This window comes from Pundamilia nyererei, unplaced genomic scaffold, assembly GCF_000239375.1.
Source record: "Pundamilia nyererei isolate P.nyererei 1_Seehausen unplaced genomic scaffold, PunNye1.0 scaffold00087, whole genome shotgun sequence".
Classification (NCBI taxonomy): domain Eukaryota; kingdom Metazoa; phylum Chordata; class Actinopteri; order Cichliformes; family Cichlidae; genus Pundamilia; species Pundamilia nyererei.
In genome coordinates, this window is record NW_005187488.1 from 1,700,169 (window position 1) to 1,722,400 (window position 22,232).

The 22,232-nt window shown below is 43.5% G+C and overlaps 1 protein-coding gene across 14 annotated transcripts in view; it reads left to right on the plus strand.

The window, feature by feature from the left end:
- The window catches only part of scrib (scribble planar cell polarity protein), a 75,885-nt gene that overhangs the window by 42,084 nt on the left and 11,569 nt on the right, over positions 1-22,232 (plus strand). For 4 of the 14 annotated variants that reach the window (XM_005738882.2, XM_005738887.2, XM_005738888.2 and 1 more), the window contains exons 15-36: positions 25-381; positions 1,756-1,818; positions 4,151-4,240; positions 4,324-4,401; positions 4,498-4,815; positions 6,919-6,999; positions 8,538-8,777; positions 9,139-9,249; positions 9,334-9,627; positions 9,737-9,925; positions 10,139-10,258; positions 11,479-11,535; positions 12,085-12,141; positions 13,361-13,441; positions 16,473-16,883; positions 17,334-17,405; positions 17,561-17,614; positions 18,079-18,132; positions 18,585-18,707; positions 19,360-19,470; positions 20,738-20,788; positions 21,009-21,173. In XM_005738882.2, the coding sequence (XP_005738939.1) occupies positions 25-381; positions 1,756-1,818; positions 4,151-4,240; positions 4,324-4,401; positions 4,498-4,815; positions 6,919-6,999; positions 8,538-8,777; positions 9,139-9,249; positions 9,334-9,627; positions 9,737-9,925; positions 10,139-10,258; positions 11,479-11,535; positions 12,085-12,141; positions 13,361-13,441; positions 16,473-16,883; positions 17,334-17,405; positions 17,561-17,614; positions 18,079-18,132; positions 18,585-18,707; positions 19,360-19,470; positions 20,738-20,788; positions 21,009-21,173 (3,177 nt within the window). The remainder of the gene's footprint in view (positions 1-24; positions 382-1,755; positions 1,819-4,150; positions 4,241-4,323; positions 4,402-4,497; positions 4,816-6,918; positions 7,000-8,537; positions 8,778-9,138; positions 9,250-9,333; positions 9,628-9,736; positions 9,926-10,138; positions 10,259-11,478; positions 11,536-12,084; positions 12,142-13,360; positions 13,442-16,472; positions 16,884-17,333; positions 17,406-17,560; positions 17,615-18,078; positions 18,133-18,584; positions 18,708-19,359; positions 19,471-20,737; positions 20,789-21,008; positions 21,174-22,232) is intronic. The other 10 variants (XM_005738884.2, XM_005738885.2, XM_005738891.2 and 7 more) reach the window with 10 other exon arrangements.

Genomic DNA, 22,232 nt, shown 5'->3' on the forward strand with positions numbered 1-22,232 from the left:
ATCCTCTCCCTTTCTTTTCTCCAGCCCACTGTGCACTTTGCAGAAGAACCCATCATCCGAGGTGGGGACGAGGACCACGAAGAGGACGGCGAGGACGGCGAGAGGAGTGACGAGGAAGACAAGAGGCCCATGGAGAAGCGTCTGATACGAAAGGACACGCCACACTACAAGAAGCACTTCAAAATCACCAAGCTGCCCAAACCCGAGGCTGTGGCCGCTCTGCTGCAGGGCTTCAGTCCCGACGCCCTCAACTCTTCTGCTCAGGCTGCCGAGGACGAGGAGGATGAGGACGAAGAGCAGAGTGATGGCACTCCTCAGCACCGCCACAGAGTGGAGGAGGCAGAGGACAGCCGGCATCAGGTCAACTCCAGCCAAGTAAAGGTAAAAGAGAGATCCAAACACTGGCAGGGTGCAGTTCAGGAATGTAGAAAGTGTTATATATCATCACAGCAGGACATGCAGTACACACCAAGTCAGCATATTTTAGGATTTAAAACTTTACATATATATTTTTCCTTGTTTGTTGCCTCTTTTGCAAACATTTGATATTGTATGCATGGAGAGCCTTTGCCACCTTGCAAGCTGCATTCACTTAAGATGGATGTGGCGTTGCATGCAGGGTCATTCCTGAGATGAAGCCGCCCTGGCCTTGTGCTATAAATCCAGGGTGATGCATTACATTCATCGCAAACTCACCAACAGCCTCATCTGGCCCCCTCAGATTTTGCCTCTCCTAGCCTGTTCCCCCACAGAAAGCATGCAGACATGTCGGCATAAATCAGCCACAGGCCATTGTGATCCCTTGTTTCCATACAAGACTGCATTCAGATCTTTGTCTAAACCTTTTTTTTTTTCTTTGTGGATAAATTCAGCCTTTCTTGCTCAACACTGGCGCGCCTTATCATCAGTTACCTGCTGATTTAATTGAATATTGACACTTGCACACTGCTTTTGTAACATTGTATGCTTGTAAAGTATGAATGAAACGAGTGAAGGATGCTCGGGAGCTGCTTATCAATGAATGTCCTTGTTGATCATTAGACTTATTAAATTGAGATCTGTTAATTTGTGTCACGCTAATTGTAGAAATCCTTTTTAACCTAATGATCAAACATCATCATGAATCTGTTTGGTGTGTGGGTATGGATGTGTGCGTGCGTGTGGGTGACTGAACTCGGACCAACCAGAACATGTACTGGCAGAGCTGGAACACAACATCGAATGAGCCTGGCTTGCGTCACATGGTCGTATTTTCTTTCACTGGATTTTTGTAGGGACTTTGTTCTTCTAGTAAATCAGTTTCTGTATCATTTCTTTTGTACTTTCTGTGAATCGTTTAGCTATGTTTATATTTTTTTAGCTTGAAACTGACTTCTTCACCTAAATTTAAGTCTTGCTCCTGGAGGAAATTGCTCTTGATGGTGTGGAGGCTGGGCTTGTTGTGGTTTGGGAGCTTTTGCCTTCTTTTGTCCACTCTCTCTGCACTGTATTTTTTTGCATTCTGGCTCAGCTCCTTGGTCTTGTCTTTCCACCTCTGCCTGTATTTTGCTTTTGGTGGCTGGGGAGTGAGTGTGGATTCACTTCTGCTTCACAACCTGCAAGCAGACAGTGGCGTGTTGAGTGTCTGGTGTGTCTGGAGGTTTTTATATTTTTTTTTTGTTCTGTTTTGTTGTTTTTGGGTGTGTCTGTCTGTGTGCATATTTTTATTTTGGCCTGACTAATCCGCATGCCTCTTGCTGGTTCCTGTCCTAACAGGGGGTGTCATTTGATCAAGTCAATAATCTGCTGATTGAACCTGCTCGAATTGAGGAGGAAGAGGTCTGTACCTACTCTTTCCCATCCACTCTTGTCTTTCCGTCCCTCACTCACCCATTCATTTGTCCACCCATACTCAGAAATGGAGAAAACTTCCCACAGAAATCCACGGTTAATCCGAGCCGATCACTAGGGAACCCCTCTAATCCCAGCTCATTCACAGGAGGGGCCAGTGTGGCAGAACCTGAATACAGGACTGAAACTGACACTATTTATTTCTTCCTTCTTCTTACTGGACAGCTGGAGTGTGGACACTTTAACCCTGTGATAGTAAACGTGTAGTGAGAGTTTCATTCTCAGCATTTTGTGCTTTTTGGAGTCTAAAGCAGAGGGCCAGGCGCTTGATAACATTTAACTTTTAATTTAATTTTTGGCCTTTTATTAAACACAACATTTGTGGTTTTCCATTGATCCTTCCCTTCTGGGTTTTATAATAAACCAATCACAGGTCATACCTGAAAAACAGCATTTGTTTAATAAATTGCCTGAACTCAGTGAATAAATTAAGTTTTTTTTTCTTTGTAATCATAGTAAGATTGTTACTTCCACCTCAAAACAAGGTAGTCATCATTAACTGGTGATTAATTAACCCCGCCCCCTCAGTATTTGAACATACACACCAAAGAGGAAAAAATATATACCACCAGTTCCTCTGTTAAATAAACAGTGTGAGGAAAACACGGAGAGCAGGTTCTCAGCGAGGAGTCGGTATTCTTATCATTGCACGTGCTGCAGATTGATCAACCATATCTGATGTTTTTGCATATAGGTTAAACATGTAGGTTAATTTCAGTGCATTTACAGCAGTTTTGCACAGCTTGCACATATTGCTATTTTGAAGGAAACTCTGGCCTTTCCAGTTATTGAATTTAAGTAGTTGAATTCTCCTCTTCAGGCTGAACCAGATCTTTTTCTTTTCCTTCTATAAAAGGGTTAGTGCCATAAAGATTGAAGTTTGCAGATATTCAGTCAGTCCAGGTTCTGGCACACTCTGCCTCTCCCCTGCCTCTCCTCTGCTTCTGCTGCTTTGCTCCTTTTTCATCCCGTCCAGTGCCTTGTCACCCTGGAATGAATGGGCTGGTTACACTCTGATGAGGCAAACCCACTTTCCCAACTTCCTCCAGGTTTTAATCCAGCTTCCAAACAGGATAACCGGTGGATGGATGACAAAGTCGATTTTTGATTGTGTAAATCTGTAACACATGGCTGTTATTTCAAGTGCAAGAAAGAGCTTGTTTCAGATTTGCTTTTGTTTTTGTTTATTCCCTCCATCTACATTTTATTTTTTGCATGATTCACTGTATATCGGTACATTTAGTATGTTTAGTGTGGGTGATGAAAATTTGCAAGAAACATTTGTTTTCGCTCTTGTCACACTGAGCAACACTAGAGTCTCAAAGCAAGGACTCCACCTTTAGGGCACTTAAAACTGTTGTCTGTTACTTCCTTCCATCTGTACCTCCTTTGTCTCCATTCATCCCCTTTTTGCATGGCCTGCAAGTATGTATAATGTACACAAGTCTACACTCCAATTCATACATAATACACTTTGTTTTGGGAAAAATGTTGGTCTCACTGAGTCCAGGCGAAGCATTTTTACATAGTGTGTTAGAATTCATGTCCCATGTCAGTTCATTGGTTAATTGGTTAATGATTTGGGTAAAACTTTTTGTTCGTGCTTTAAATCAAATTCAGGCAAACACAAAGCCATCTGCCTCCCATTTAAACTGGCATAGGCCCATAAACTGACACTGAAGTCAGCGTTTATCCATCAGCAAAAACAAAGGGTGCAGCACTGATTGACGCCACCTTCTTGCTGAAAGAGGTTACCCACGACTTAAAATACAGGGTTCATCAAAAAGAATCATCCAATTTTAAAGTGCTTTAAACCTGCAGCTGTTCACCAATCAACTATCGAAACACGTACCGTGAGTAAGAGCATATTCGTGAGTTTCATGTGGTTGCCGGTAGGTAGCATAACAACAGCACTGACTCCAGACATGCTCACTAAAGTATGGAAGGAGTTTGGCTATGTCATGGACATTTACCATGCGTCCGGAGGGAGGCACATTGAGCACTTGACACTGCAAGCTTTGCATAAAACTTTATATTCATGCATTTTAAAAATTTACCACATGGTTCTTTCTCTGTCCATTACTTAAAAAATGTAGCCTTTCAAAATCAGATAATTCTTTTTGATACACCCTGTATAAACCCAAACAAAACAAAGTAAATCGCCGTGGGCTCGTTTTCCTCTTAATCTGCCCTAAGATGAGTAGGCTTTTTATGGGTTTTCACTCCCAGTATTGTTGACTCCCCCGTCCTCAACTTGCAGCACACCCTCACCATCGTGCGACAAACAGGCGGCCTGGGCATCAGCATTGCTGGTGGAAAAGGATCCACGCCTTACAAAGGAGATGACGAGGTAGGGCTGGGTACCTGGGTTTGTTTAGGTTTGGAAGTATTTGAGGTCAAAGACTGACTGTGTTAATGTTTGGTTGCTTTTAGGGAATCTTCATCTCCAGAGTGTCTGAAGAGGGTCCTGCAGCCAGAGCTGGAGTTAAAGTGGGAGACAAACTGCTGGAGGTAAACATCTGCATGTCTGTGTGTGACAGGGAGGGTGACTAGAGGAGTGTTTTGTTTGTTTTGTTAAACAGAAAACAAACAATCTCCTTGTCTCAGGTAAATGGAGTGGACCTCCACGAAGCTGAGCATCACACAGCAGTGGAAGCTCTCCGCAGCTCCGGTGCTACAGTTTCCATGACAGTGCTGCGGGAGCGCATGGTGGAACCAGAGAACGCCATCACCACCACACCGCTTAGGCCCGAGGATGACTACTTCCCACGGGAGAGGCGGAGCAGCGGCCTTGCCTTTAACTTGGAGAACAGTCCAAGCGGGCCGAGGCAGCGGTTCTCCACCTGCCTCATCCGTAATGACAAGGGGCTGGGATTCAGCATTGCAGGGGGGAAAGGCTCCACGGCGTACCGCACAGGGGACACGGTGAGGAAAGAAAAGAAAAGAAATAAAAGAGCCTCAGCTGGCTCCTTTCGATGTGGAGGAGCCGCGGCTCGACTCTGAGCCCCTCCCAAACGACTGAACTCCTCACCCTATCACTAAGGGAAAGCCTAGCCACCTTTTTCTCATCCTCTGAAGATCACTTCTTATATTGAGCTGTCAGATACACATCATAAAGTTCATAGTGCTGACATCAGAGGCAGAGAGGTGACGGTTGTGACAGTACAGATATTAAATTCATTACGTGACAGATGAGGCAGAATTTATTCGCAAATGGAATAAAAATGTTGATATGTAGAAAAACAGGCTGCGGTTACGTTAATCTGTCTTTGTGGATTGACCATCATGTTGCCGTCTGCTTACAACTATTTATTGATCAACTGCTGTACGTGGAAAAGGCATCTGTCCGTCTATGGTGCACTCTTTGTTGTCATACTACAACCAGTTCTGAGCGGGTAAATGATTTAGCTGTTTCAAGTGTGTTTGCCGTGTATTTCTCTGTTGATATGCATGAATGCCAGCTAAATTATTGAGAACATAACTGATAGATTAATCCATACTTAGAATAATGGTTGTGGATTGTTCCCAACACCTGGTAAGCCCTGTCTGCATGTGAAGCGATTGATTTGCTTTGCTTCTGTAGCTGAAACTTGGGCACTACTTAAGAGTCCAGGCCTCTTGTTGCCAAGGTGACCCTCTTATGTATTTACCATCCCATCATTTTCCACCCAGCAGCATCTTTTGCTCCCATATCAAACACCTCCCTCATAGTTGACCTGCCCACCGAAATTATAGTTAAGTAAACCTTAAAAGTAAGAGTAATTTATATTTAACTGAGTTTTATTTAGCCTGATAGGAGACTATCAGATCACAGTGTCATGTCTGATGTTAAAATAAGCAGCACAAGGGACAGTTTATCTGAGATCTGTATCATGTTGTAGTTCATTACGCAAGTTTGTGTAAACATCCAAGCAGAGCGTCCTCTGTTTGAATCAGTTAAATGGCATTACAGAAGTATTCCTGTCATTCATCTTTAGATGATTTAACACAATACTTCATTGAACTGACTCAGTTCTTTGAGGGAGTTGTTTAGTTCCTCAGATTGAGATGTGATGGCTGTTTTATTTTACTCGTGTGATGTATGCAACCTTCTGTCAACGTCCAAATCTGGGGAATGAAGAAGGGAATAGAGGAAAAAGACATTTTAAAAAAACATCCAAAACTGCAGACAGTGCCTCATACTATCAGTAAAAGGGTTTTCAAAAAGTGTGGTTTGAAAATTAGGAAGTGAAGTCACATGTTTGCAGTAACAGTCTCAGTCAGAGCGAATCTGTCTTTTAACGCCGTCTATTCTGGCCACAGCGCTTACAGTCATCTCCTGGGAGACGCCGATATGAATAGCCAGCCTTGACACTCGATAGGCCTGCTGTAATTTGGATATGTATATTTGGGCCAGCACACTGCTGCTCTGCAGCTCGAGCAGCTCCAGGAGCCCACAAAGAGGGAAGGAGTCATAAACATAAGGTTTAAGCGGGTCTGACTGTAAGTCTTTCCTCCCTTTCAAAAAGCCTTTTGAAGTGGATGCAGTGACTCACCTGGTGGATGTGAATTGGTGCACTAGACTTTGCACATGCATTTGTTTACACATTCTGTTCATGTGGGACAGGCTAGCAGCTAGGCTGGGTTTTTATTGGTGTACAAACGGTGTAATGTGTCTGAGCAAAGGGGACAGCGTTTCAGCGCTCGTACTTTGTAACGAGCTGCTGGCAGTCGAGGCTTTTAATGCGTTTTAACTATTTGGCGCTGACCTGTTAATCAGTTATATGTAGAGGTTGTTTGTGTGTTGTCTGGCAGTGTGGGCTGCTAATGTGTCGAACTATGTCAATTTTGCAGCAGTCATGAAAACAAATTCAGTTTTTCTTTCAGTGCGAGCGCTTACATATAGGTCTGTGGTTTGTTGTAGCCATCGTTCAGAATGATGCCGTTGTTAGTTGCAGTATATGAGAATGTTTGAGGAAAAAATTAGTTATCTACAAATGTGCAGAAATGTTTTAAATCAGTAGTCGTCCTTGTCTTGTTTTGTTTTAGGGAATCTACATCTCTCGAATCGCAGAGGGCGGAGCGGCACACAAAGACAGCACGCTGCGTGTGGGCGACAGGGTGATCTCTGTGAGTACTACCATCCTTCTCCATCTGGACACTGTAGTGTTGACTGTGATCAAAGCAGGGCTTTCTTTACAAACAGGAATACGTTTAGACATGAATCCCAAACAATTAGGTATCGTTTTTGTGTCGTGAGAATAACAGCGATACAACATTTTTCCTACATCTGGTAAATGCGGCATTTACTTTATGACATTTTTGTTGCATTTTGTTCCATTTTTATTGTGAAACTGTGTCATTTGTGCCAGCATCACTGCTTTCATAAGTCAGTTTTAGGCTTTGTGTGACTGACATGGTGTTTCCATCCTGAGCATATGAATTAAGGTTATCTCATCAAAATCTCACACATCACGTCCATGAGTTAGTGATACGGTCCGCATATGAAAGTCATTCTCTATTTGGATTCGATGAAGATTTTTTATTTGCTTTAGTTAAATATTAAAACATTTAGCCTTTGCATGATCTTTCTTTTCATCCCACTCCAAGCTTTGCTTTGTGCTCCCGTATCTTTCTGCGTATTAGCAACTCTTCTGTCGCATGTTTTTGTCTGGTCACATGCACATTTGCACACTTTGTTATTTACTGTAAATGAACTGATGATCATCAGATCTGTTTCTTTACTGCACTTCCTGCTCTCTGTAATCACAGAAAAGCTTCCTGAATGGTCCTCTTTGCCTTCTATCTGGGTTTCCTCTTTTCTTTCATTGGCTTCTCTTTGGTTCTATTTTCCTCTCTCACGCTCTCCTGTTGTGCATGCTCACTAATGCATTGAGTACATCTCCTTGCCTGCTTGGTGGTGGGTATGGTGTTGGGGGTGGAGTGGGCTGAGCCTGTTGCTCTGCTGATTTTGTGGAACGAGTTACCACAACAGCAGGAGCTGCAGTGTGTCAGCCCGTGGTAAGAGCTGGTACTGTCGGGTCTGTGCCGACCTCTGCTTGTCACTTTGGACTAGACTGCATGCCTAAAAGCTACCCCTATTTATTTGATCCTAAAACACACATAAACAGTAATGAAATGGTTAATCTGTGGTGTCTGATGACTTCTTGTTGCCTTTGTGGACTTAAGATCAATTTTGGAGAAGCTACACACTTCCACTGAAGTTTTAAGTAAACAAAGGCAAGAAGTGCTGAACTGATTACATGAAAAGATAGCAGCATGGGCATTCATGAGCTCACTTCAGGCAGTTTGATGAAAAATAGTTCTGCTTGCTTGCAGCTTTTCTCCCTCAGAGACGCTCTGCCATCCTAAATTGCCTGCAGCACCCCTCACTTTCCGTATAAGATCCTGCTGCTTTGTGTAGGTGTTTGGTTCTTCTTTAAATAACTCGCTTTGGTGCACTTGAAAAATCTCAGAATTAAAAATCAGATCGGTTTAGAACTTAAACATTCAGTTTTCATTTTGGGTAATGAATGGAGGGAGCGGTGAGAAACGACTGTTGGCAGGCTGGGTTTGTTGTCAAATATTCATCCTATGAGTAGCAAATGACCAGTGGGAGCGTCCTGGTGGGCTGACACCCTCCGCGGTTGGTTTTACTGTGAATCCAGATCAATGGTGTAGACATGACAGAGGCCAGGCATGACCAGGCAGTAGCGCTCCTTACCGGCACCTCCCCCACCATCGCCCTCCTGGTGGAGCGTGACTTGAATGCACCAGGGGGCTCTCCAGGTCAGACCCGGGCACGAGCCCACTCCCCTCCACCCCCAGAACCATCAGATTCTCCAGACCAGGACGAGGAAGGCCTCGGGAACCATCTGAGCCAGATGGAGGACGAGTATCCCATCGAGGTGAGAATTCGAGGACTGACTTGTGTGTCGAATAGTTTTGGTTTTTGTTTAGTCGTTTTAGTAGCCATTGCTGTAGAAACGTCATTGAAGCACTCAGTGTTAATGCTTGTTTATGTGGCCCCGCCTTATCCTTATTGCTGTCCAGTTCCAGAGAAGATGGTGTATGGTATGAAGGCTTGAGTAGTTAGTAGCTGTCAATAAAGCACTAATGGTGTTGTTAAATAGAAAGTTGTTTTTGATATTTATTAGACTATAACAGATGTAGATTTGACTTGTGATGTTTGAGTCGTCGTCTTTACATTCAGGCTTTAAATTATTTTTCAAATCTTCTGCTAAAGCCAATCTAACCTAATCCTAACAGGAAGTTACCCTGGTGAAGTCTGGAGGCCCTCTAGGCCTGAGTATTGTAGGAGGCAGCGACCATGCCAGCCACCCTTTTGGTATCAATGAACCTGGGGTGTTCATCTCAAAGGTATTACTGTAAAACAGGTGTATTCTTACACTTTCATCTGCTGAATATGTTGCATGACTCCGTGACTTCACCTCATTTCTTCAGGTGATTCCTCATGGGTTGGCAAGTCAATGTGGGCTCCGTGTTGGCGACCGGATATTAGAGGTGAACAGCATTGACCTGCGACATGCCACACACCAGGAAGCTGTGCGGGCCTTGCTGGCCAACAAGCAGGAGATCCGTATGTTGGTACGGCGGGACCCTTCACCGCCGGGAATGCAGGAAATCATGATCCAGAAGCAGCCTGGAGAGAAACTTGGTATCAGCATTCGCGGAGGGGCCAAGGGTCATGCTGGAAATCCTTTCGACCCCACAGATGAGGGCATCTTCATCTCAAAGGTTCTTTAGCAATCCAAAGCAACACATCTTGGCACGACTCAGCTTTAATTGAGGTTATTATCAACATGAGAAATGTGAACATGCTCACATTTTTGACTGTTTTCTGCAGGTGAGTTCGACCGGCGCAGCGGCAAGGGACGGGCGACTGCAGGTTGGCATGCGAATTCTCGAGGTGAACAACCACAGCCTGCTGGGGATGACGCACACGGAGGCGGTGCGAGTGCTCCGTGCTGTCGGGGACTCTCTGGTCATGCTGGTTTGTGATGGCTTTGACCCTGGCAAAGTGGCTGCAGTGGAGGTGAGATGACATGAACAGTCAGATTTGGATATGTACAGTTTATTATGTACAGCAGGAACTTACCAAACCTCTGATCGTTCTGTCTTTATATCAGCTAATATATATCCCTTTTTTATCATGTACCTGGCTTGAGTTTTTAAGTACAACTATAGCTTTCAGTTAAAAACATCTCCATTTTCAAAGGTTTAAACTGTACTCTGTGTTGGTTTTCAGGCATCTCCGGGTATCATTGCCAACCCATTTGCAACCGGTATTGTGCGAAAGAACAGTATGGAGAGCATCTCTTCTATAGACCGAGACCTGAGCCCAGAGGAGATGGAAATAATACAGAAGGTGTGTTTTTACTACAAGTGCACATTTTAACTTCTATACATAAACTATATATAAAAGATGGCCACTAAAACATTGATTTTTGCACTCCTTACGCTCAAAGTTTAGCAGTTTAGCTGGTGAATCTAAAAGTGAACTTATATGGATGAGAGGGCAGAGTATTATCTGCCGAGACCACAGTCGCTCAGATCTAGAGTTGGTAGATCTGAGCGAGGTTACTGGCTTATGCCATGTGAAATCGATTTCAAAGAGGGCATTGAACAAAACCTTTAACCTTGTTATCGTTTTAGTCACTACCAGATTGGTGTGGTTGCCTCTAGTTTGCATAGAAGACACACACTTGTCTCCAAATACTCCGTGATGAATAAACAGGCAATGGCGCATAATGCGCACCTACCAAATTATGCTTCCAATAGAATCATAAATTAGGATAATGAAGCAGGACATGCTTCAGATGCATTGCTACGTTATAACCATGCAGTGTCCCTCAGTTTCGACTCACTCTTTAACTCCAGCTTCCAAACATTAAGATGTTCAGCCTGCGGCTTCACAGCAGGATTCACTAACCATCTGGTGGCAACACAGTGGCTTCATTCTTTAATATATGGTCTATGATTTGAAGTTCACTTTGCTTCTTGAGAAGCTGCAGATTTTTTCACTTGTGCATGAGCTTCATTTTTTCATTATATTGCTATCACTGATGTACTTAAGGTCAGGTACTGATGGTGTTGATTTTAACATGCAGAATGCACTTTTGAGGCTCCTTAAAGATCCAGCAGATCCACATAAGTGCAGTGCAAAGCTGGTGTACTAACCAAAGCCGCTGCCATTCAGCGCAACCTGTGAATCGGATGTTTTATTCAGCAATTCTGCCACACCAGCACAGTGCTTCCACAGCAGTTTGGTGTTAGCAAGTGGAGTTGTACAGATTTACTCATTCTGGGCATGCACGCCGCACGTACCCATCTTTCTATCGGAGCGGCCAGAATGCGCCAGCCCAGTTGTTTATTTTGTCCAGATTAGTTTTTGGGAGGCTGCCCGTTCTAAAGGAATGCAGGGTCTGCTGGTTTATTGAATGCCATGTTTCTGCTGTTTCTCTGCACACGTTTAGCCGTAACCACGTTTGCCAGGGCTTATTTACAGAAACTGAATTGCCTCTGCTGAGCTTTACATGATGAACAGTAGCTTTTAGCATTGTAAGGTTAAATGTTGGTCTTCGTCAGGAGTCTGAGATGGTGAGAGAGACATCACAGTGGGAGCGAGAAGAGATGGAGAAAGTGGTAAGTGAAATTGAAAATCATTTGTTTTGGGAAAGGTAGAGAGCAGATTGATGAAGATGAATCAATGCAAGAAAACTCAGTTTTTCTGTGGCAGTATAGCTGAAAAGAAATTATACTGGGTCTGCAGGGTGGAGTTAGTCACATCCTCACGTTTGCCTGTTACCGGGTGAATGAAGCTTCCCCTCTGCACCCTGTGTGGGCATCATGTTTGACAGAACTGTTCCTGCAATGTCCCACCTTGCATGCTTTTTCTGCTCCTATAGCTGATGAATAGAATACTTTTTAATGTGTGTGGGTTCTATCCTTTCTTTCCCTTCTGTTTCTTTTTTTCACCTATCCTCTACCTTTGGTGCGTTATGTGTGATCCAAAATCATCCAATCATTCCATCTCCATACCACTTTCCTCACTGTTGTTTCTCTTCTCTCTAACACTACTTTCCTCGTCTTCCTCTTTATTTCAACCCTCATCGCATTACTGTGTGGCTGTGTGTGACTGTGTGTCTTCCCCTCTGTACTTCTCCTCTTCCTCCCCTTCCTCTCTTGGTGAAGGAGCGAATGCGCTTGGAGCGTGAGGAGGCAACTCGCCTGCTAGAAGAGGAGACTGAGGTGAGATACTCCTCATCGGCAGGTCCTCGGGTGAACTTCCTGTCTGCAGTTTAGACACAAATGCTAAATAAATGTGTCTTAAACTTTTATACATTTTCTTTTTTTAAGGGACCCAATTTAAATTGGAATAGTTGTGCTGGAGGTGCCCTGATAAGTGTCCACCTGCAAATGTAACCAAACAAAGGGTACAAACACTTAAATCATAATTGAAGCAGCTCCTAAAGGAAAAAAGAGGAAATTCCCAGTCTTCTTTTTGACTTTTAGTTTCAATTTAAAAAAAATGTAAATCCTTAAAAACAACTCAATCTCATGGAAAAACCACCCTTAGATTTATGAAACGTTCACATTTATACATTTAGAGTCAGGAGTTCCAGATCAGTGCAGGTGATTTAAAAACCCTGGAATTAGGCTTATTAAACCTCATCTGAGTTCTGGATTTCTCTTTGCTCTTCAGCATCTTTAAAAAAGCGCTTTAAAAAAAGATCTCTAAACATTTAAACTAAAGCGTTTCACTTTAAGGAAAATCTACTGTGAGTGAGGTCAAATACTGACTGTGAAGCACTTTTTGGTATGAGGGACTGAGCAGCCGTTGCCCACTCATTAAATTGAACTCTAGGTAAGGTAAATGACTTTAATCACACTGGAAATCCAACAAGAAATGTCTCAGAAAGAAGAGATGTAGTGTTATGAAAGGAAAAAAAAAAGTATTGCTATAAAAAAAAGCAACTTTAATGGAAATAAAACTCCTATAAGAAGCTGTTTCAGCTCTAAAAGGCTGATGCTAGTCTGAGGGTTGCTACCTTTTTCCACAGAAGGATATTATAGCTGTTAACATTATTTGTGGAGCTATTTCACGTACTGATCAAACAATAACCCAATCCACAGATTTGAAGGCTTATTTAAGCTTTATAAAACTTTTACAGCTGCTATTTCAGCTGAACATATTTGATCGTCTAGTCTACATATAATGATAGATTATGCAACAACCCTGAGGTTTCCTTTGATATTAGACATCAATTACATGTGTTTAAATTGTCGTGCACAGCTGGAAAACTTTTAAGACTATAGAGTAGGAAAATCACTCACAGTCAGACGTACAGAAAGTGCCAGTATTGATCTTTCGCTTGATTTCTTGTATTTGTTATGTGACCACCTGCTCTTTGTAAACTGAACTTCAGTGCAGACCGTCTTACCTCTGGGTCTGTTTATTTCCCATCAGAGCATTGGCACTGGACCGCTAAAGCTCGACTACAAAACGCTAGCTGCGCTGCCCACCACGAGTCTGCAGAAGGTCAGCAGGGTGAGTTTTACTTCATGTTTGTCTGATTTTTACTTTTCAGAGTTTGTAAAAAGAAAGCAGTCTTCTTGAGTCAGCATTTTGGGAGCGGCCCATGCAGGAAGTCTCTTTAAAAGCTCAGAATAGACCCAGCGTCAGTCAGCTGGACCTCTATGAGCACTTAACACCTCCATGATCTTCACCGCAAGTCAACATTGCTGAAGACTAAACCTTGACTGCACAACACACAACAAGAGCAGAAGTAAATGAAGAGTCTTACGGGAAGACTAAAGTAATCCGGGAAGAATCACAAACGAAAGACTAAAAGAAAAACTACATAAAGTGCAGAAGATTTTGGGAATGGAAGAAGGCAAAGCCCGAAGTCAGTCTTTGTATTCTGCAAGTGCGAGAGGGGGAGCTGGTGAGATACTGGAAAGGGGACAGCTGTCCACTATCAACTGGCCTATCTGTGATATTTTAAACCAGCATCTGGTTCTGAATTGGATGGAGTCTCCCGGGTGGGTGGGATGCTGGCGGACGGGGGGTGTCGCCTAAGAGGAAAAGACAAGTGTTTCAGTTTGAGTTCCCAGTCTTAAGGGGAATACGTTTGAGTGAACATAGAGCTCTGTGCTTTTACCGTCCTACAGTGAGTATAACGAGTTTAACTGGAGGAAGTTTAAAGATTTAAAGCGACTCTGTTTTCTGTTTTTTCTGAGTCTTTCTGTCCTGTCTGTTCTCTCGTCACTCTTATTTTAATCCAATTTTGTCTGTAATATGGTTGTTTAAAAACATTTTTAAACAGCAAATGTTAAATAATTCGCATTAATAATGCAGCTATGTGTGAAAGTTGTAAATTAGCAGCAGTACAGGCTTTTTCTCAGTAACCTGTGAGAGTAGAACTTAGCCTACATATCGTCTGCAGCTGTTCCTGCTCTGTGTGCTAGAGCTGCTCTGCACACGTGGTCCTGTTCAGACTGTACTGTAAGAACAGCGTGTTGGTTAGTTACACTCATAGTGGACCAATATTTTAAATTGAAGGGGTTAGCATCTCATAAGCCCTGATTTTGATGGTGAAACACAAGTGGGTGTGCTTCATAGCACCGCTTTGTTGTAAAAATGTTTAAACAAAAGAACAGGTGCTGCTCAAATATTAGTGATACAAGATGTGATTTATAAGAAGTTGAGATTTAGACCTGAGAGCAACCTGCTAAACTGCCAATAGATAAATGTATAGAGGGCCTTGTTTTATTGGAACTGAGTGTGAAGACAGGGTTGTATTTCCCATTTGTTGGTGTTTAAATCATCCTCTCTCTACTGTTCCTTCATAATAAAACCTTTCTAAAATAAATATAAAAATAAAAAGGGTGGTTTAACCAAAATCCTAGAATTTTCCAAGAAGTTCATCCTGATTTTTACTCAGGTTTACAAAGGTTGAATTTTGACGTTTATATTTGACATCAATTTCTTGTGATGTTGCCTAACGGCCCTAACCGATCCAAATTTTTAGAGTAGGGAAAACTAGTAGTGTTGTACTCCAGAAATTCCTGACTAAAAATGTGTGGTGGTCAGAGGGCCCGGTGGCGCCAGTGTCCGGCAGCCTCGCCTCTGTCAGTGCGCCCCAGGGTGGCTGTGGCTACAATGTAGCTGCCATCACCAGTGTGTGAATGTGCGTGTGAATGGGTGGATGACTGGATATGTAAAGCGCTTTGGGGTCCTTAGGGACTAGTAAAGCGCTATATAAATACAGGCCATTTACCATTTAGACCCATTCAGATGTCATTTAAGATAATCTGATACTTTCTGTTAGTAAAACTTTTTATTGGTAAATATGTATTTGGTTTTTAAGGACATCCCAAATCCTGATTAATGGAACTATCATTTAATTTTACACAGAAAACATTTTCCATAAATTTTGTTCTGGCACTTCAGACTCTGCTTTCTGTTACTGATTCATGGCATTCACTTAAAGCCGTGACTGAAGTGTTTAAACGCTTCAGTTCCCAGGTTGCTTTGGACTTCCCAGACAGCTCAGCGCGTTGGCATGCCGGCGAACGAGCAGCCTGACTTTGCTCTGTCACAGCCGGGCCCCAGCTGTCACTCGCAGTCGGTGTCGGTGCCAAAAGGGCACTCGTTCACATTCCACCTCGCTGACCCTCATCGCAGCGCCGACTCTGACAGTACAGAGCTGCCTTGCTGCTTCACAATGCTCGCTGTATTCTTAGTGTGGCTATTTCGATTATCACCAGACATGTCAAGGCCATGTGGGATAAATTCCACTGCAGTTTGTCTGAACTGACCTGAAGATTTTTAACGATTTTAAGGTCTTAAGTATGTGAAACAGAACATGGCCGAGATTCGGTTTCAGAGTGAACGTTGGTTTAAAAGCTGCGTATTCTCTCAGCTGTGACACGAGCAGTAGTCGTCACTGTTAAGTACAGGAGGAGCTGAAGGTGTGCTGGAGCCCGAATGTCTCACTGGTCTGATAATGTTTATTTAAAGCACATGCTAGGAGTGTGGGCTGCGGCGAGTCTTGAATGATGGCCGCTGGGAAACGTATCTTAAAGGCTTCGGGAAAGATTTAGTGAGGCGAGGGACTCTTTTTAGCACCAAGACGCTTCTCTGTCGAGCTCATCTCACGTTTTAGAGAATGTATCAGATACTACATGAATGTACGTATTCAGTGTCCACATATTGTATTGATTGTGCTTAATTAGTTTCAAGCTGACCCTAAAAAGCGAGTTTTAGTATCTTTATTAATTTATTTTGTGGTCATAATGTTAAAATATTTTGATGTCAGTGAGTGAACCTGAGATCACATACAGTTAAAATTTTAGAGTTACAAATTTAGTTTTCTGCTGCTGAAATTGGTGCCCCTTGGTCTCTGCAGTAACTTTAGTGAGAACAGCCAAACCTGTGAGGAGGGAATTGAGGTGGTAATCAACTTGTTTTGTCATTTAATCTAACTGAGAGCAGCTTCCTTTCTTCTCTGTATTCTGGAGTTCCTGTCACTGGTTTACTGTCTGTCTGTCCCCCTCTTTCCTCTGCTGCTGTGCAGTTTTCTGTCACTCTGACTGATCCTATGGAGGCCCCCGTGCAGGCCCAGTACACAGCTCCTTTAAAGCCCCTAGGCTTCGGTTTAGATGAACCCTCTAAGTCCCTCAGCCACTTGGACCCTGAGTCCAGCTCCAGTCTGAACTCAGACCCCAGCTATCTTCAAGGATCCCATTTCTCCCCTGATGGGACCTCCACCCCCCAGAGTACTGGCTCCACGACACCTCTTAATTCATCCCTTGCACCTGAAGAAGAGGAGTGCCTGGTGGACTCTCAGTCGATTTGCTTCAGCGAGAACCCTTTCTTGGTGGCTAATCGCAGAGGAAAGGGTCTTCCTCCTGGAGAGCAGATCCTGTCGGGGCCTCCGGTGGGCTACGGCAGACAGGGGCAGCTGCAGCCCTGGCTGTTCAGCAAGGCAAGAGAGACGCCCGCCTGAGTGTGGTGTGGAGGCAGCATGGTGTGTTAACAGAAAGCTGCACTCTGAGATAAATACTCTCAGTTCGATGATTCATGTGAAAGAATTTTTTTTTCTCTCTAGGACGCTCTTTGGCCAATTCATTCATATTAATCCTGTTTTAATAACAACCAGCTGAACAGTTGCATGTTTTTACTGTGAGCACAGAGCTTGTGGCACCTCGTGAGGTATTTGTGAGTCTGTGATGAGGATCGACTGGAATGTCTGAGCCGACAGCTGTGAGGAGGAGGAGGGTCACGAAGGAGCACGGCACAGAAAAGCGCATGTTTAGGGAGGCGTAAATTCACAGCTGGACTAAACAGTTTTTTGTTTTTGTTTTGTTTTCTGCTCTGCGTTTTCAGTGAAACTGAGCGGCTGTTAAATTTGTGTCCTTACTTTTTGTTTTTCCAGGCGCCTTCCTCTGATTTCACCAGGACGGAAAGCCCAATCAGGGAAGCCCCTTACTCTCCTACTATCCAACCGGTAAGTGGCTCTTAAACCCAGCTCTTCTATTATTTATCACCTGCTCCCATACCAATTTTTTAAATTTTTTTTTATTTTTTTATCCCTTTTCCATGAGTCACTTGTAGCTCTTTAGAGGAGGTATTTGACACTTTGACCTCTCCTCCCACCCTTAGCCCAGCCACCACTCCTCCAACAGCTCCCTGTGTGCAGGCAGGGAGACCCGCTTCGTAAGTGGGGCATGCGGCCCTTTCAGCGCTGGCCTGGATTTCTTTTTTAGCTCACGCTGCTCTGAGCTCTCTGACAGTAAAACATAACTAGCTGAGTGGTCTGAAAAGCATGTGACTGCTTCTCCGCAGCCAGCTGATTACTCATGGTTTGCCTCATGCAGACTGGAGAAATAGATCTACTGACCAGCTATGGCTTAATATTTTCTCACTGGGTGATCGTTTTTGTTCCCCCCTTGAGCTTTATCAATCTGCGTTGCATATTACGACCGCTGTCCCACATTTGGTGATCATATTAGCTCAAGGTAAACTCTGGTAGCTTCAAGTTTTCTGAAGAGTGTCTTTATGTGGCCTGGCATCATCCTGAAAAAGCCCCTTAAGTTTACATTTAGTGATTTTATTCACTGTGCTGCTGATCCATGCATTTCTGTGTCATTGTCATGGCTTTGTTTTAATTTTCGTTGCAGGCAACTATTCATTACACCTCCACTCCCACTGTCAAGGACAACCCCTCATCATCAGTGAGTGTCTCCAGAGCTCAGAAATAGCTGTTTTAGGATGATGTATTTTGCAGTATAAGAGTAGAGTCCAGTTTGTGTCCGTTTAACCACATATATGAAGCTATTTATGGTCTTGTATTTGATAGTCTACTGGTTACTATACAGGTGGGTGCTAAAGTGATGGAATTATTTCCCAGGAACAGTTAAATAAAGTCTAAAATCTAAACATATATATTTCTTACATACAGTCTAGCCAGTATAGTAATGCATGCTAAAGTGCTAAACATGCCATGCCTGAAGTAGCTCTGGAGGAGGCGGAGCTTGATGTTAATTATATTCTATAAAATCTGCAGACATGCTCAGATGTATTTCACTCATTAACTCCACCCACTTTTCATTCATTCTAATTAAACTTCATCAACTCAAGCAACAGTTCACTTATATTTTACTATCAATATTTGTTTTCCTTCCAGACGCGACCGGGTGCCATCCAGCCAGTGGGGCGTGTTCGGCCCAGCAACTCGCCCGCCACACCAGACGGCCACAGCCCCAACCCCTTTCAGCATGGCCCCTCCCCCTTCAACTCCCAGACCTCTGTAAGACCCCTCACCACCACGTAGGGCTGTTCTCTCTCTCTGCTGTTGGCGTCCGTGCCACATGCTGTGACTACACAGCCTAAAAAATAATGATAGTAATAATACTAAAACAGTGCAGCAGTTACAGGTAATTATGGCACACAAATGAGCTTCCAAAGAAGTTAAAACCAAATCTGAAGTGTTTGAGGGCACAGGGGAGCTGAGTGTGTTCAGCCTCGGGCACATCTTGAGGTTGTAATTATTTGAGCTCTACCTGAAGACTCGACCCAGGATAACTCCTAAAAGTTAACCGCCTCGCTCATTTCATTCTATCGGCAAGTAGCTCAAGTGGATCAGAAAAAATGAACCTATGATTTCATCTCACGTCTTCCTGATTGTTTTATAAAGTTGCTCATTGACGGGAGAAATCTTCCATTGCTTTGAACTCTCCAAGCCCTACTGTCTGTCTTTTTTGGCATACTCCCTCCTCTCTCACATGAAACCAGCTGCCATGCTCTTCACCTGTTCTCCTCCACAGTCTTCTTCAACGTTGCTGGTTTTTTTCATAGTCTGTCCTCTCCTCCATGTCTCCGTCTGTCTGTCCTCCCCCCCGCCTCCTTTACCATATCGACCTCTCCCACCCTCCCTCCGTGACCCCCTCCCCACGCTGCAGCCTCGCGCCCCCTCCCCCTCCTCGCCCGACGAGTTTCCCATGAATGTCAAGCAGGCATACAAGGCGTTTGCCGCCGTGCCTCGCTCGCTGGCAGTGCTGGAGCCGCCGCAGGTAGGCCGTGCTGTCCGGACTCAACCGGGTCACTACAACAACACAAGCATGCTGTGCTGCCTGGTTGGTCTCGTGCCGCATCCTCCTGACTGGAGCAGGCTGCGCTAAGTGAAGCCTGCGCCTTGTTGGGGGGGCCTGTGACGTGCTGTGACGTGTGGAATGCCTTCGTTGCCATCATCTGTCATATTGGTGTTGACTCTCGATCCATCCATCCGTTCATGTGTGGCTCGTGTACTAATATTCAGTCACATTTATTTAAAAATATATTACACCCCTGTGCAATATCGCTTAAATGTCAAATAATTAAAAAGTGCATTGTCTCTGTCCTTTAGCAAAGTAGTTTTCCATCCCTGACTGATTGCCTCCCTGAGCCTGGTTGTGCTGGAAATTTCTCCGCTTGCTCATAGGTGGTCTATCAGCGCCTTATAGGTCATATGATTGTTGGGGTTTTGTCTGTTTTCTTTGTATTATTGGAGGGTCTTTAACACCTTGAGGCAACTATTGTTGTGATGTGATGCTATATAAATTAAATAGAAATTAACTGAATAGTTTTTGCCAGTCGTGGTTTGCAAACTAAATTAATATAAATATATATTGTAACATTAGTGATGAATTGTACATAGAGATGGTTTAATACCCAGCAGAGTGCTTCATAAAGTGCCTCATGGGATGAAGGTCACCCAAACTTGATCTTCTTGAAAATATGTAGCATAATTAACCTAACATGCAAACACTAAGTGTCAACAAAAGAACACACATTGAACGCAGTTATAAGGCTGCTGTTCAGTACTCAGTTGAACTGTTAAATGTACAAATGTACACGATTGTGGGATTTTTATAAAACATTTTCTGTAGTTTCTGTCTGTATTTAGAAATCGGCTGACAGTTATTTGCAAACCTTCACCAGACTTTGTGACTATAGCAATTGTTCTGGAGACAAGTTGCCTCCCACCAGGGCCTAGTGGGAGGCAACCTGTGGCATCACCTTGTGATCAAAGTGGACAACAAGGTTTTCACTTCCTTAAAAATCCCAGGTGTGCTGAGTTCTGTCTCAGCGATCACACTCTACTGTGTTTGTTTTTCATTGTTCATCTTATTAGCAATGTAGTTACACTTTTCAATCATTTGACGTGATATTGCAGGGGGGTGACTCCTGTACGTACTGTGTATCTGTTAATCGGTCTGCCTATCCTCTGTAGTCATTTCAGTCCTGAGTCATTTTTGTGTCCTTCATGTTGCTAACACTCATTTCTTGCACTACCAACAGGACCTTTATGGCACAAGGAACAACTTCCAACCAAAGCAACCTTCTCCAGAGGTGAGTAAACATATCACAGGTGTCTGCTGTACCACGTTGACCAGAAAATAAAGACAGCAGTTGTTTCTAGACATTTAGTTTCTAAAAGTCCCCCTCTACAGTTTCATTATATTTGGGTCAATATGGTGTTTAAGATGTGAGTATTGAAGCTGTAGCTTTGCACATCTGCTCAAAGCGTGCTGCACTGATCATCTGGTGATGACCTGTGTGGCCTTTTCAGCCTGATTTGAACAACGAGGTGTTTGATGACACCGATGGTCGGGAGGGAGCTGGCGAGGGTCTGACCGGCAAGGTCTCCCCTCGGCAACCCCTCTTATCAGACCGTCGTGAGTATATGAGCTTTGCAGCAGTGCCGCGCCGCTCCACGCCTTCCATGGACCTGCAGGTACCCACCGCCTCCAACACAGCTAGAGCATCCCTGTGCTCATGTGCTTGGCTTGACCGGTGGTGGGGTCTGTGCTCCTACAGGTTGGAGACAACTATGCTACTTCTGTCAGGAATTGGGAGCGTCAGTTATTTGATGTGATGCAGCTTAATGGTGCTGGGTAATATTTTATGGCTGTTCTTTTTTCGTCCTCCTTGGTCTGAGATGCTTTTCTTGCATCTTTAACGACATCTTTTGACCTTCTTGCGAATGTCTCTGCAGCTTTAATTAGTCGGAATTAGTGCTGCGAGGACTTTCTATGTGTAGATGATCCTGCATTCAACATCTTCCCAGACACCAGAGTTTTGTTTTTTTTTGTTTGTTTTGTTTTCCTTGTGCTTTTGCGTTATCACAGAAAACGAACTCTAACATTTGTTCTGTTCAGCAGTAGGGCTGTGCGATATGACCAAAATCTCATATCCCGATATAAGAATTCTATCGTCTGATAACGATATAAATCACAAAAATGTAACATTTTCTGTAAATTCTGTGAATCTCGGGCAGCTCGACTTGCGGGAAGTGTTTCCAGCTGCGCGTCATGTAGCTGGAGTCGAGTGTTTTAACCGATGCATGAAACTATACATTTTTTGACATAAGTTGTAACGGCCGCCGTTTTCTTTGAGTATTTATTACACGGCGTGCTGCGGGGAAAAGCCTGTTCTAACGTTTGAGTCTAAGGTTTATTTTTTAGCACATGGCGGCTCTTTTTTTAATTCTCATCCGTAAATAATCTGCTCTTTCACGTAATTTAGTGTATTTTGAAAAGCCTCAACAGGATCGTGAGCTTTATTGTGAAAGGTTTATGTGGAACATAAACAAGCGGACATGCGATGGTGTTACCGTCGCATAAAAACAGGCGCTTGTCTGTCCGTAGTGTGGTTATATTAAATATAAGAGAAAGAGAGAACTTTAAGAAATTAATATAGCCACTACAGTGACCATCAAAACGATGAAAAAAACATAAACAGTTTATTTTGCGACACCACGAAACAAACGATGGCGTAAAATGAAACGATAGAC